We start from the raw sequence: 16,114 nt of genomic DNA, 5'->3' as shown, positions 1-16,114 counted from the left end.
CAAAATGTGCAGCTCCATGAGATACACATGTATGCCAAATATCAAGTTGCTATCTTCAATAATACAAAAGTTATTGCACAACTTTAACCAAGGTTAAAGTTTTGGGACACACAAAATGAATGAATGAATGACAGACAGACAGGCCAAAAACAATATGCCCCCGACCTTTCGATCCGGGGGCATAAAAATAAAGAATTGGCTGGCTTCGGGCACAGCATCCTTTAACAACAGAGTTGATGTTGAGTGTAATCATATACCAAAAGACGTGTCATTTCTTAAAAATATTAAGTATACATAATAATGATAAAAAATGAACGTCTATTTAAATCCGTTTACTTAGTCGTATTTTATGCATGTTTATAACAACTTTTTGCATGTTTTCTATAATAAAATGATTAAATTGTACATATTCTGCAGTATCTGCACTACATAAGCTGTTTGGGTTTTTAAAGGGGCCTTTCACGTTTTGGTAAATTGACAACATTAAAAAAATTGTTTCAGATTCGCAAATTTTCGTTTTAGTTATGACATTTGAGAGGAAACGGTAATACTGAACATTTACCATGCTCTAAAATAGCCGTTATATGCATCTTTAAACGATTAAAAAACCTGAAAAATATAAAGCGTTGCAACGCGAAACGATTGAATAATTTGGAAAGCTCTGTTGTTGTCGTTAATTTTGTGAAACTACGAGGATTGCTTATATAAAGTATAAAATGCATCCTTCATTGTATGAGCACGGAAAGCCGAGTGGTCTAAGTGGGAAACCTTTTACTCCAGAGGTCAGTGGTTCGAGCCCAGTTGAGGGTTACTCTTTTATTTTTTAAATTTCATTCTTGATTTTTTTACTGGGGCTTTTTAGATCCAATATTTACATTTATCAATATAAAACATTTAATGACAAACTTCAATACACGCCAAAATCTGTGAAAAGGCCCCTTTAAGTGAATGGAAAAGTATATACTTATATTCTAGCTGGTAGAAATGAGAAACTGGACATTTCGTATTTTCGTATTAAATTTCGTATGTTTTTTTAGTTCTCGCATTTCAAAATTTCGTGTTGTTCTGCGATCTCACATTTCAAAACAGAAACATGTAACCTCAAAAAGAAGAGTGGACATCAAACCATCAATCCCGCCCTGCCACATCCTAAAACAAAGAGTGTTCGATGGATTAAATATTATGTCATTTAAAACATCAGTTTAATTAACAAGCTAGATTTTGATTAAATTAATTTATTAATAAAATAAATCCATACTAACATAAAATTACATCAAGTGCACACAAAGAAGAATTATCCAGCTTATTTCGTTCGTTTATGTGTACGAAAAACAATTGATTAGTTCTACATAGTCCCAAAACGTTACTGACATTTCGTAATGAAGTGTCAGTCGACGAATCCTAAAGGATGGTTTACAGACGTTATATGAAAATGTTTCTTCCATCGTAACAGTGTCTGTTGATTTGACGAGAGTACACAAAGTACTTGGGCAATGTTTTCTCCGTGGCACATGTTGTTCTCGATATTTGGCTTTGGTGGAAGATCATTTCCGGAGAATTACGCTGGCCAAAGCTCAGTAGCGTGTCTAATGGCGGCCTGAGAGATCAATAGCTGCATATATTGTGACGGTGTTGTGAACGGGTGTAGGACGGTGTGCTTGTTGTAACAGTGTTGTGAACGGCTCACTTTAGCCATGAGTCCAAACCAGGCGACACGACCGCAAGCGAAACATGGGTCGCCTTTGTTTCAGTAGCATACACATCCGAAATAAAGGTAGGTGGAAAAGTGATATAAGTGAAAAAAACAACAACAAAGGAGTTCATTTTGTTGCCAGTATAGCGAAACCGTTACACTGAATTTACGTTTAACCTTAAGATTGTATTGTCGTCATTGACACTGGGTTGCAGTGTAATTCCCTACATTAGTTGTCATATTATTCTTAATATCAACCGGAATCGTTTTAACGAAAGTTAAACGAACACACACAAAACACACAGCCACAACAACACAATAACAACAATCTTGATTCGAGATTATAATTTCCTGTTGACAGACGGACCAATTGCGTGTCTGACACAACATATACCATGTAATATTGGCATTGTATCGAGACAATTACACATAAATCATTGCTTAAATGGTGTTGTTGTTAGTAGTAAGCTTGGACTGTAATATTTTAACAATGCCTTTTATTTGCCGACAAATCTAAATACGCCAAATAGAGTCTGTCACCAAGATAACCGGTCAAAAAATCTAAATGAATAAAAGCTACTATAAGTTTATACCCAGTTAACATGGCACTATGGATACAATCTATGACAAAGTTTACCTTTTGGGTTTCGTCAGCTTTGAACTTGTATGAAGAAAACACATATTAGAATGCACATGTATTTCTCTCTCAGACTGACTGGTGCCTTCTTAATGTAAAGAGGCATTCACCGCATATCTTAACACTAAGAACATTATAATTTTCCATTTCTTAAAAGGAAATTACCGTCTGAATAAACAGACATGTGAGTGACATTTTAACAAAGAAATACGGATTCACATCGTAGTCATGAAAACAGTGTAGAAATGTTAGACACGTTTTGTCTGTGAAGAGATGTGCACGGTTCGTTTCGTAGCTTACAATTAATTGGATATCTTTGAGTTCAATAGAATCTATTAAGCGTATACGTGTACTGTACCTCTCTGGACTGTCAAAAATCGTTCGATAGCAAATGGAAGGCAATAGAGGCACACAATTTTTTCGTCGGGATGGTGATTTTGTTTTGCGGACAGAAATTATTCTGAAAACTTATTTGAAGTGCAAATGTAGGTTCAACGGACTCATTCACAGATGGTTTCATTTTACAGAGATAAACTTTCCGATGCACGCACCTGTTAAATAGTAATGCACTTATTTTCAACATTTCCGAGAGAAACCGTTAACGACGCGTAGTATAACTTTATCCATCTCGATTTATGTTTTTCATTGTTTACTTAACGTGAACATATTGCATGTCATCGCGCCTCAGAAAGATACGGTTCTGGTGCTCTGGTCTGTGTATAATGTTTTATCAGTTTAATAGTAATACAATTAAAATGTATCCTATTTTATTGCTATTTAATTTTAATTTTGATTCTGTAAGGTTAATTTTTATTTACACTTACAGGTTTTTTTATGAATAATTCTAAGCCAAGTGTAAGGTTTGGAGCTGCTTAAAACCGGTTTAAACCACGAGTGCTTTTGCATTGACCATTCAAAGACGGTGACCATTCACAGACGGTGACCCCAGTTTTGTAAAAGATTATGAGTGTGTAATGTATGTGTGTGTCTTGTCTAGATCATTTTTTAAGGCTAAATGTTTGTCAATAGGTTTATTGTCACAAATAATGGACCGCATTGTATAATAAGGGTTTTATCTCCTGTTGGTTTCAGCTTAAGTTTTACTGTATGTGTGTTTGGGATGTATTTTATTTGTATAAATATAATCTATACTTTCTAACGTGAATCTATCACTATGTCATGATTGACATTTTGTGAACAGTTTCCTTTAATATCCACGCGCCTCTCATTCCACACCCATTACTTACTAAGCGTATTACACGGGACCAACCAACATTTACAATGAGAACAGTTAACTAAGTTGTTCAGTCATAATGCACATTTAGAACTAAATATTACTGTCGATTATTATAAATAATAAAACACATATGTTTGACACCAATATATGCCGTCGCTGGCCTCGTTGTTCATTCTTTAAACCGGAAAACTTACATTATGCGTATACAAATTCGATCATAGTTTGGACCAAGACCCTGTTTAGATATTTTATTTCGATTCAGTTAATGCTTTTGATAGATGTCGCTTAGTGCCTTTTAAGTGAAAATACAAATGCTTCGCGTTTAAGAAATTTATTTTCAACAGACACATGCACACGACCGTTAATCACGGGCGCCACCTTTTTTTTTAAATGCATAAATACATGAGCAAATGCTACTTACGAGATGGCGCTAAGGACCGGATGTTTTGATATTTTAATGATAACTTTTCAGGTTAAGTAGATTTTATATGTGTTTTTTTTCCATTATTTTAATCAAAGCGCTGAAGGCACCGAATTTGTTCGCTGTTGTATAATCTTAGACGCAACTCAGTTTTCGAAATTATGTTATATATATTATGTTTTTTTATATCGCAAGTTTGAAATGACCACAACCCATTCAAATTAATAAAGAGTGTGTCTTAAAACACAGGTCGAGATGTGTGTGTTTTTTTCAAATCATTGATACAGCTAATCAGTGTGCACATGCTAATCTTATTTGACATGCATTAATCCCCGTTTTCCCTGAAAGCAGCCAATATGTACAGATTTCAATGATAAACTCTAGACTGGCCAACGTTGTCTTACAAGCTGTTAAGTACACACGATGTAGTGTACCAGTGAGAACAGGCAGATTCGTCGTCTGCTTAGATTTAATCGAGTTATCCACACAGGCAGTCACGGGTTACGGTTCCTACCGTAGCTAAGGCATACTGATTTGCAAAATTGCGTATGCGTTATTTGTGAGCGTTATAACGCTCACAAATAAAAATCGGGCAATGTAGTGCGATTCATCTATGATTATTTCATCGTAAAGAAACATTCATTCAATCACAACCCATTTGAAAATATGGGGACCTTTATAAGTTGTGCCATGGTAGAGGTTTTGAAAGCAAATCGATGTTTCTTACCTGCGTGACGAGACATTGTCCATTAAATTGCTACAATGACATCAACCGATTGCGTTCAACACAAAATAGTTGCTGCATGCACAAACACCTTTGCTTCTTGCTGATCTAAAAGATAATTTTATAAAAATCCAAAAGAGATGGAGCCAATGCCAATGAGGTGGCGCCAAGGACAGGATGTTGTGCCAATGCACGATATATGAATCATCAAATTACTTACACCATATAGATAATGTTTCTTTTATATATGTCTTTTTATTTTTCAATGTCTATACGTAAACCCCACTCTATATAGAACATATACACATTTTATAAAAACCAACACAATTAACAAGTCATTAATCGGAATAAAGATATTTTATGATATAAACTCAAACTATGTAATACTCAATCCAATAAAAAAATTCTCAGATTCTGAAAATATTTCGTCTACAACAAATGTGTTTATACAGTAAGATAATTCACGAAATAATGAAAATCTGTTACTTCTGAAACGATGAGATTTGTCCCCTAATCGAAAAAGCTTAATTCACTAAAAGACAAAGGTGAACGAATCTTTATAAGGCAAAAATATGTCGTTTGTTCCACTAACATCTCCAAAAAAATACGATATATCGGTCTTTAATCTTTAATTTTGTTTTATTACACTCTTGTTAATTTCCAGTTTTATAGTTTAATCAATGACATAAATGTTCGATATCTTTTGCAACACTTGTTTATTCATAATGATTATTAATTTATTCATAATTTTATAGACTTTACGTTTTGGATATTTCATTATCATCGAATCAAGAAAATAAGAACAAACATTCAGCCTCTATTATTCCTAGCATATGTAAATGATATTAGCACAAGCATTAGTTTGTTTTGCAAACATATTCTTTATGCATACGATAGTGCCATTTTTTTTTTCACAAAGATCCGTATTATATCAGTCATGTTCTAGGCAACGAAAATTGTAGTAAGTGGCTAATTGATAACAAACTTTCTTTGCATCTTGGGAAAACTGAATGTATTCTTTTTTGATCCAAGAGAAAGTTCAGCAAAATTCAAAATTTCACTACTTCATGTAATGGCCAGGAAATAAAATCTACACGTATAGTTAAATATCTCGGTTCATTTCTAGATGCAGATCTGTGCATCTATTGTAGATAGTATTTTAAGTAAAGTTAATTCAAAAATTAAATTTTTATATCGTCAACAAAGTTTTTTAAATACGTCTCTTAGGAAGACTCTTTGTAGTTCGTAAATACAATGTCATCTAAACTACGCATCATCTTTCTGGTTATGTGGTCTTACACAAACTTTGAAAAAGAAACTGCAGGTGGCTCAAAATAAAATTGTACCTTTAATTCATTGTAGAACATCACTTCGTGTTGCATATTTTAAGGATCTTCAATTTTTGAATATTGAATATAGATGTAAACAATTGCAACTTTATCATGTACCGGTATATAAGATTTTTAACAATATAGCTCCCAGTTATATGCACGAAATTTTTACTAAATGAAGTGATATCCACTTGTACGGGACTAGATCTAATGATAAGGCTGATTATCACGTACATCAGTTGATACTTTTACTTCCAAATCTTTTAACCATAATGCAATAACGACTGGAATAACTTGCCACAAAATGTACGATGCACAAAGTCTAAGAATACGTTAAAAAAACTTGTTAAGAAGCATTTATTAGAAGAAATGGAAATAGTTGAGAAACTATAGTATCTGTATTATTAGCTTTTTATCATTTTTTTAGATCTGTAAACCATACTGTAATACATTTTTAAACTGTAAACCATATTGTAATACATTGTTAAACTGTGTTTGTGCTATCCTGTCGATTTCCCAACAATACGAGTTATTTTATTGATACTATAATATGACATTGTAAGACCGTTGTCACTTTATTCCATCAGATATAACGAATGTATGGTATACTTTTGCGTCACTTAAATCTACATGCGACGGCTTTCGACCCCGTTGGAAATAAGTTGTGTACGATTTGTCGTCAAAACTTAACGGGTAATCCAGTGCACGAATATTTCTATGATTAAATATAATGTAATATTGACCAATAAGTGTGATAAATTGTGATAGAGTATGAACCATATGTATTATGATCTCTGATGGAAACTATCTGTGATATATTCTTCGATAATGTTGGTATAACTCTAGGCCCAATCCATTTGTATACATGTACCTCAAACTGTCTATTATATGTTATTGTTTGTAAATGAATGTGTATATACAATAAAATATGTTTAAACTAAATATGTGATATATCTGAATGGTTAATAAGTGTGACTGTTGATTGTATTGATATGTTTTGTGCACAAATACAATTATTATAACTTGGAATACCATACCAAAAGTGAATGGTCGGCAAAGACAATTAAAACAGAAGCAAATGTTTATTGGCGCGACCTCCTGTCATTAGCGCCACCTTATATGCATTGGCTCCATCTCTTGTGGAAGAACGAAAAATAATCTATTAGATCGACAAGAGGCATTTTTGTGCATGCAACAACATGTTCAACGCAATGGTTTGTCGTAAGGGATTTCATTGGTTGGACATTTGCTCGCCACACAGACAAAATTTATCGATTTTCTTTTAAAAGCTTCACCATACCACAACTTATGGGGGTCAACACGTTTCAAAATGGATTATTATTATATGTTTCTGTACATTTGTGGATTAATTAATCTCCGCTGAATCGCACTACATTATCCGATTTTTTTAATGATTCGAATTTTGTTGAAAAAGAAGGTACAACTTACTCAGACGGGGTAATCACGCGATAGTCATGATCGCGACATCCCTGCCGAGGCAGTTATTTTTCGCTGCTTTATACGCTTTATTACTTTTGTTTAATTTTTAATGACGCTCACTTTCCAGCCATATGTGATAAGCGTTTATTTCGTATTAAAATTCGCTTTATATCTCGACTTTACTCCCCGCAAATTTTCTTATTAGAGCTTTAATTAGGTCAGCCCGCTAAGAAATTTTGCCGAGAGTAATGTCGAGATAAAGAGCAAATAGCAACACAAAATAAACGCAAGTAACTTTCTTGCTGATATTGCAGGAAAGTGAGCGGCATTTAAACAATAATAAAGTAACAAAGGGTATAAAACTGCGAAAAATACCTGCGTCTGCATGAACGACGCCACCTTGACTATCTCGTGATTACCCCCTCCGTTACTCATCCTGATAAGTATCCGTTAAATATCAAAACATCTGGCCACCTCGCAAGTAGCATTGGCTCATTTATTTATGCATCGCAAAAAAGAGGTGGAGCCCGTGATTAACGGCCGTGATGTATCGTTAATTAATTGCGCAATAGGCTTTCGAGCTCACAGAAAATATATATGGTTGAATTTTTTTTTCAAAAACAACTATACACTTAATATTTTTTTAAATAAACATATGTATGTCTGTTTCGGTACTTTTGCTCTATCTTGTCATAATAATAGTGTCTTGTTTTTATGATTTTACTTTAGCATGAGCTTCCTTTCGTTAAACACATATTAAAAGGGATGTAATCGCTGATATTTTGTAGCTTTCTTTCCAAAAGTCGTGCCTCCTGCTGCGATTTTTTGAAAATGCAATCGCATGTGACAACAAAGTTGAAAAGATAATAACTGCGTCACGAAAAAAGGCAAAGATAATTAAACTAAATTCTATATTACTGATTAAAAATGCGTTTACTTTTAAAGTATGTTTTTTTATATATTTGAAACACACAAAATAATTAATGTATGAATGAATACTGTATGATGTGACGTTTTATGTGCACTCTACATGAAAGACCATTGGAATGAGTACGCATCTATGTGTAAGGCTGCCTACATACTCCATACTGTATAATTACAAATTCTAGATGAAGTTTACGTACATGACTGTTACAAGTATTCTTAGAACATTACAGTTGTCTTGCTTACGAGTATTCTATTAACATTACTGTTTTCTAGTAGAACTGGGTCTCTGTGAACTTTTTGTACATAAACGAACAGTAGAATTACACTGTGAAGACAGTGACTGTACAGTAGAATTATACTGCGGCGATGGTGACTGGTACTTACCGCAGCAACCAGAGCAGGTTTGTGATGTCCACATTGTCCTGAAGATCGTTTGTGTCCGACATTCTGACAGTTATTGCAACGCTAACCTGTTAGAATAAATAGCGATGAATAATTGAAGTAATGTACCTAATAATAACATAATAATAATAATAATAATAATAATAATAATAATAATAATAATAATAATAATAAAATAATAATAATAATAATGATAATAATAATAATAATAATAATAATAATAATAATAATAATAATAATAATAATAAAAATAATAATAATAATGATGCTGATGCTGCTGCTGATGCTGATTGTGATGATGATGATGATGATGATGATGATGATGATGATGATGATGATGATGATGATGATGATGATGATAATTATGATGGTGGTGGTGGTGATGATAGTGATAATGGTGATGATGATGCTGCTGCTGATGATGATGGTGATAATCATGATGATGATGATGATGGTGGTGGTGGTGGTGATGATGATGATGATGATGATGATGATGATGATGATGATGATGATGATGATGATGATGATGATGATGATGATGATGATGATCACTATAATTATGATTATAATATCCATCATCCTCATTGTCATAATTACAATAATAATAATAAGCGCTGTGAAGACAGAACAGTAAACAAATGTCATTGATGAGTATAAGCCCCAAAATGATATTAGTTATCGCTTAAAAGAACGTGACATAGCATAACTATACAATGTATATGGAAAAAAACGTTATCACAAAACGGACGTCTAACATTCCATTGTGAATTCACACTTTTATCCAGTGATCATACACAAGTCGAACATTATTGTTGAAAACGGCGAAAACCCCAACTAAATAAATCAAGAGGGCCTGAAAGGCCTAGAGTCGCTCACCCGAGATAACAAGATATGATTGGGAAAAATCTTCTGACCAAGTTTCATGAAGATCGCAAAATAAATGTGGCCTCTAGAGTGTTAACAAGGTTTTACTATAGTCATATTAGGAAAAATGCCCCGCCCCCAGGCAGCCATGTTTTTCAAGCAAAGGTTACCGTTTTTAAACTCATCCAAGATATAATTGGGACAAATCTTCTGAGCAAGTTTTATGAAGATCGGAAAATATATGTGGCCTCTAGAGTGTTAGCAAGGTAAAACGCCCCGCCCCCTGGCGGATATGTTTTTCAACCAACCGGCATCATTTTCGAACTCGTCCAAGATATTATTGGGATGAATCTTCTGACCATGTTTCATGACGATCAGACAATAAATGTGGCCTCTAGAGTGTTAACAATATTTTACTATAGCCATATATAGCCATACAAGGAAAAATGCCCCGCCCCTTGGCAGCCGTGTTTTTCAAGCAAACGTAATCATCTTCGAACTCATCCAAGATATCATTAATACCAATCTTCTGACCATATTTCATGAAGATTGGACAATAAATGTGGACTCTAGAGAGTTAACAATGCAAATGTTGACGACGGACGACGCACGACGGACAAAAGGCGATCACAAAAGCTCACCATGAGCACGTTGTGTTCAGGTGAGCTAAAAACTGCATTGATTCTATTGTACTGGTGCATTCGTTATTCACCGAATGAAGTAATACAAACTTAAAAAATATACAATGAACAATAACCTTTAAAAATAATAATTAAACTTATAAAATGTATCACAGTTGCTACATTTATTCTTCACTATTATAGTTAGGTGCTCCCAGAAAAGTGTATTTACTAACGATTTCTACTTAAAATCACCAGTTTTTAAGAGGTCCCGTAAGTATATGTACTTAGTTGTATTTCAATTTAATATTTGATTGTTCAGCTCATAAGTATATTTAAATCTATTCTACTTGCAGTGCTTCACTGATAGTATTTGTTTTCTCAATATTCGTCTACCAGGCGCATTCATAGTTGCAAAATTAACGACAGAACTGTCACCACTGTTGTTTGACCTAAACGAGTATACATAATTGACAACAGCTGATGTTGTCTCTCATAACAATGAATCAAATTTCACCACTTTATGGCAAAGCAGCTGAGCACAGGGTCCCACTCTATGTACAAAATAAATTGCATTAACTGTTTTGTGTTCATATCTCACATGGTGGAATATAATAATAATACTACAGGCTAAAGCAATTCTTAAAGAGCCTCGATGATTTGAGTGGACAAAGTATGACGGTGCGGTTTACAGATACTGAAAACATTATTATTTGTATAACAAACTGTTGATCCAGGCAGGCAGGGAGAGAGGCAGGGAGGCATGAAGGCAGGCAGGGAGGGAGGCAGGAAGGCAGACAGGGAGGGAGGCAGGCAGGCAGGGGAGAGGGAGAGAGGCAGGCAGGAAGGGAAGGCGGCAGAGAGGGAGGCAGGGAAAGAGGCAGGTAGGCATGTAGGCAGGCAGGCAGGGATGGAGGGATTGAGGGAGGCAGGGAGAGAGGCAGGAAGGAATGGAGGCAGGGAGGGGGAGGGAGGGGGAGAGGGAGGGATAGACATTTAATTTATCATTCGTGTAATAAGGAATAAATAGAAAGGCCTATCTTGCCAATTGAAATTATTACCGTTTGGACAATTAAACTTCTTGCACTTAAAAGTCGTTAACTATGACCGTAACGACGTAAGAGAGCGTTGTTAGTTATTGTCATAACATAATACAATATACCTAATTAAATAACCATATTTCTGTCAACTCTGTCTATAAAAACGTCTGAGCACATTGGTCGGGTCGGAGGACATGTTTATCCATATTACAAACGTATAATTGCCAATTGTAAGTCCTTCTACAAATACTGAACTGGTTGATTAAGCAACAATATAAATCATATCCGCACGACAGATCAGTTATGCGTGCCATTCTATTAAATACACTTAAAGGGATCTTTTCACGGTTTGGAAAATTGACAAAATTGAAAAAAGTTGTTTCAGATTCGCAAATTTTCGTTTTAGTTATGATATTTGTGAGGAAAAACTATCACTGAACATTTACCATAGTCCAATATAGCCATTATAATGTATCTTTTGACGATTTGAAAACCTAAAAATTATAAAGCGTTGCACCGCGAAACGATTGAATAATTTGGAGAGTTCTGTTGTTGTCGTTTAAATTTACGAAACTACGAAGATTGCTTATATAAGGTATAAAATACTTAAACTGTGGATACTCGGCGGAATAGCCGATAGGGCTTACGCGTTTTTACTTCAGACTAATACCAGGACTCCGGGGGTCACTGGTTCAAGCCCTGATACCGGCTACTTTTTTTTCCTTTGTTTAAGTCTATTCTTGATTTTTTACTGGAGCTTTTAAGATCCAATGTTTACATTTATCAGTATAAAGCATTTAATGACAAACTTTAAAATATGCCAAAATCTGTGAAAAGGCCCCTTAAAAAGCCTAATATACATGTCCATTTTAGAGCCCTACTTTTCGCAAATCATTTTTTGACAAGCATATGTTTTAAAAAAATCCGTATTTTTTAGGAAAAAAAAACACTCAACATATTAAAGTGCTCATAGAGAAGCTATCACAGAAGAGATTGTCTGATAGAAGTTATAATATTAGTAAAAAGAGCCTCCGCGGTTTAATAGAAGCGCAGTGGCATTTGCTTCTAGGGGTCTAAGGTTCGACTCCTGGTGAAGGAAAATATGTTTTTATTTATTTACAAAGCTTTTATGAATGTCGTTACAGATCTTTAACGAGCTAGTTATTCTAGTCAGCATTAATATATACTTATATGATACATATGGGTCCAATATCAACTAATTTATGGGTCATGTATGGACAAAATGGGATCTAGTTGACTGTATTTGCGATAACCATTTTGTTCATATGCGGGATACTACTTATGTAGACCCAAGGTGGGTCTTATGCGTGACAAAAGGTTCATTTCGATAAAGAAGTTGATTTATAAAAAGACACCCATTAAAGCAATATATTTATTAAAGTTACTGTTATAAATCCTTTATTTAATATGTTGTTTTGAAACCGCTTTACAAATATACACAAAAATAACTATATAATTAATATAAAGAAATCACACTTTAAATCGTCTATACATGTTTATCCTTGTGGACATGGTTACTGTCTCCAAAGACCAGGAAATGTTGCGTATACATGTATCTATGATTCATACTGATACTTTATACTTAATAACCTTTAATCATATGTCATTTAAACTCATACCGTATAATTCGCAGTATTATATCCAGATATTATCAGTAATGAAATAGAACGTTTCGGTCGCTCACAGTACTACACGCAAAAGATAAATAGAACAAGTACTTTCATTTCAAGTGAAACCGTTGAGAATGTACAACACACTACGATTCACGTCAAAATATCACACGCGTCCCGAAGCATTTCGTGATGGATCGTGCCAGTTTGATCGCCAGCTATTGCACAGCCAAACATTACTTTGAAAACATGCGGTCATCGCACGCGATTTATAATCCAAAATATGTGCATGTTTACCGTGTTGTATACGTAAACCCAACCCTGTTTGACGGAGGACTTAGAATGCGGAATGTCGTTTGTTTCACTAAGTGGATTGAGTATTGATTTCTGGGTAGGGCTCAAATCTCTGGAGCACCATAGCGCTGAGACCCTGCCCATTGGGGACCTATTGCGTGTCGTCTTGACTGATGGACGCCCTAAGAAGTATTGAAAAGTCTGCCAATGACATACATCATACGCAGTTAGACTGTATTAGACAGTATGTACATATACGTGAAGGTATTAACATCATTATCGCGTACTAAATGTGTAGATCCAAATAAAATACAGAATACAGAATGTAAACATGATATAAATAAATGTGCCGTGCTCTGTGAAGGGAAAGGTAAGTGAATGCATGTGCGTAAAGTGACGTCCCGAATTAGCCAGTGCAGTCCGTACAAGCTAATCAGGGACGACACATTCCGCTTTTATTATATTTTTCTTTTAAAGAAAATCTCTTCATCGCAAAAATCCAAGTTAGGCGGAAAGTGTTGTCCCTGATTAGTCTGTAAGGACTGTACAGGCTAATCTGGGACGACACTTTACGTACTTTCATTGAACCCCCTTTTCACAGAGCGCGGCTCAAAAAGATAATTTTATTATAACTTATAGTAAGCGAAGTAAAAATGATTAGCAGATCAAGCGCCCCTACCTACCATAACAAAAAAAATCGTAAAATAAGACGTGTCTTTTAAAATGCCTTGTTTTTTGTCGTAAATATAGATTTCGACAACAGTCGGACAATAAAGGAATCTTCATGAAATTTGTCGGCATATGTACGTCATTTGAACATAGAAATGTTAAAATTTGGTGATGTTTACTACCGAAGACAGAGTTCAAAACAGCCAATCAAAAACCAGAAATAGCGTGCGTTACGGCAATGATCTTATACATTGATAAAGATCAGTGAACAATTTACAAATCGTATGGTATCATTCGCATTGAAAATATTGTATTCGTGTTAGTTGCAATGAGTCACATTAAACATTTCGAATGAAAAGAACACTTCTGTCAGCACATTTTACTAATAAATTGTGATTTACAGACAGAATAACATGTACTTGGTAAGTTGCGATAACGGTGAATTACGTCGAATTTAATCGTACCACAATAAACAACGAAGGCTGATTTATATCATTTCCTCTAAGAATTAGGCTAAATACTTTGTCGCCAAATCTAAAACACGAATGAACGGCATAATTATACGTCGATCGTCGTGTTCACCAGAACGGCAACTTTAACCGCAAGAACGACAATTACGACATTTTGTCGTCATGTCGTGTTGACAACCTACAAACCCACGTGCCAAAAATGTCATTAACTTATCTTACTAACAATACTGTCATTTTTGGAATACATTTTTGGAATACAGGTAGTAAAAATAAACGAGAAACAACAAGGGCAAAAAATAGTGTGCCTTCTCCGGGGTTCGGACCCGGGACCATGACAAGGAAAAGCGCCCCCACTAATGTACACGTGCATGGTAGTTTAAACAACATGTCAAGAATACTCGTGTTTTTTCTAAATTATCGATGAAAGGCATTACACACGATTGACTTTTTATCCGTTTTCGATCATAGATTATCAGAAAAAAAGTTATATAATTTTTCTAAGTAGGTAGTGTTCCTTTGATTATTGAACATAATTCTATCACTCTTAAAATCTGTAACATTTATTCTTTTTAAAATGTCGTTTTGCGTGCATAGAATATTGGTACGAAATATCCCTCTTCCCGTGAATTGCAACGTTGAAATCGTTATACATAACGCGTGTCGCGTTTGATAAATATAATAGTAATTTCCTTCTGTGCAAGAATAATAGATTGTTATCTTCTCTAACAATCAGTAAAATCATGAATACATATGTTCGTTTCTTAACCATATATTTGTCAATTGTGTGTCAAAGGGTTACATACTTTGTTTCAAAGGGTTACATACACAATTTAAATAAAAAAAATAATCGGGTTACTGATATACATTAAACCACTGATGAAGGTGTGCATTCCCTTAACCATGAACATTATTGAAGCGCTATTGTGGTAGATGCCGTAATTGGATTTTCATGAAACATAAAAATTATAGCTGGGTAACATTATTTCAAATTTGTTTAAACCGCTCCTGTTCGCGGCATATTTCGATCGCTAGAGCTTTTCTTCCCTGAATGCGCAAAATACAGAAAATTAATATTTTATGTACAACATTTTATAGTGATCCCCGACAGAGAGATTTTAAATCATGCCCCTGTGATCAAAACATGTAACGCCCCATGGATCATCTGATCTAGTATCTGATTGTGATAAGTTATGAGGCGTGTTATACCAATAACCCTAATAAAACTTGCTCTCTTGTGGTTTTTTACTTGTACAGCGATTGGAAAATTTTAACAACGCAGTAAGTTTGCATTCATCTACGCTACAGTTTCTCAAATTAAGCTTTACAATGATAAAAAAAATCTATATAAAATGTTGAACCATGCCAAGCCATGTAGACGTGCGCTGTAATTTCAGATAAACGGTATAGAAATTTAGAAACCAATATCATCTAAGTGTAACATTAATGATAGACATAAGCGCCGTAATCCATCTCTAAATGAGAAACTTCATTTTATAGGCATGATGGGAATTCCGAACGTTTAATAAATAAACCGGATGAGCCTGACTGATGGATTAGGTGCATTTAAAGGGGCCTTTTCACAGATTTTGGCATATTTTGAAGTTTGTCATTAAATGCTTTATATCGATTAAAGTAAACATTGGATCTTAAAAGCTCCAGTAAAAAATCAAGAATAAAATTTAAAAAAGGTAAAAAAAGTAGCCGGTACCAGGGC

General features: G+C 34.5%; 1 protein-coding gene across 1 annotated transcript in view; it reads right to left on the bottom strand.

The window, feature by feature from the left end:
* The window catches only part of LOC127878179 (growth hormone secretagogue receptor type 1-like), a 31,511-nt gene that overhangs the window by 12,199 nt on the left and 3,198 nt on the right, over positions 1-16,114 (bottom strand). Inside the window, exon 2 of the mRNA XM_052424666.1 lies at positions 8,795-8,880. Coding sequence (XP_052280626.1) covers positions 8,795-8,856 — 62 coding nt within the window. The 5' untranslated portion in view covers positions 8,857-8,880. The remainder of the gene's footprint in view (positions 1-8,794; positions 8,881-16,114) is intronic.

Source organism: Dreissena polymorpha, chromosome 4 (genome assembly GCF_020536995.1).
Source record: "Dreissena polymorpha isolate Duluth1 chromosome 4, UMN_Dpol_1.0, whole genome shotgun sequence".
In the NCBI taxonomy this organism is placed as follows: domain Eukaryota; kingdom Metazoa; phylum Mollusca; class Bivalvia; order Myida; family Dreissenidae; genus Dreissena; species Dreissena polymorpha.
This window is presented reverse-complemented; position numbering and strand designations above follow the sequence as displayed.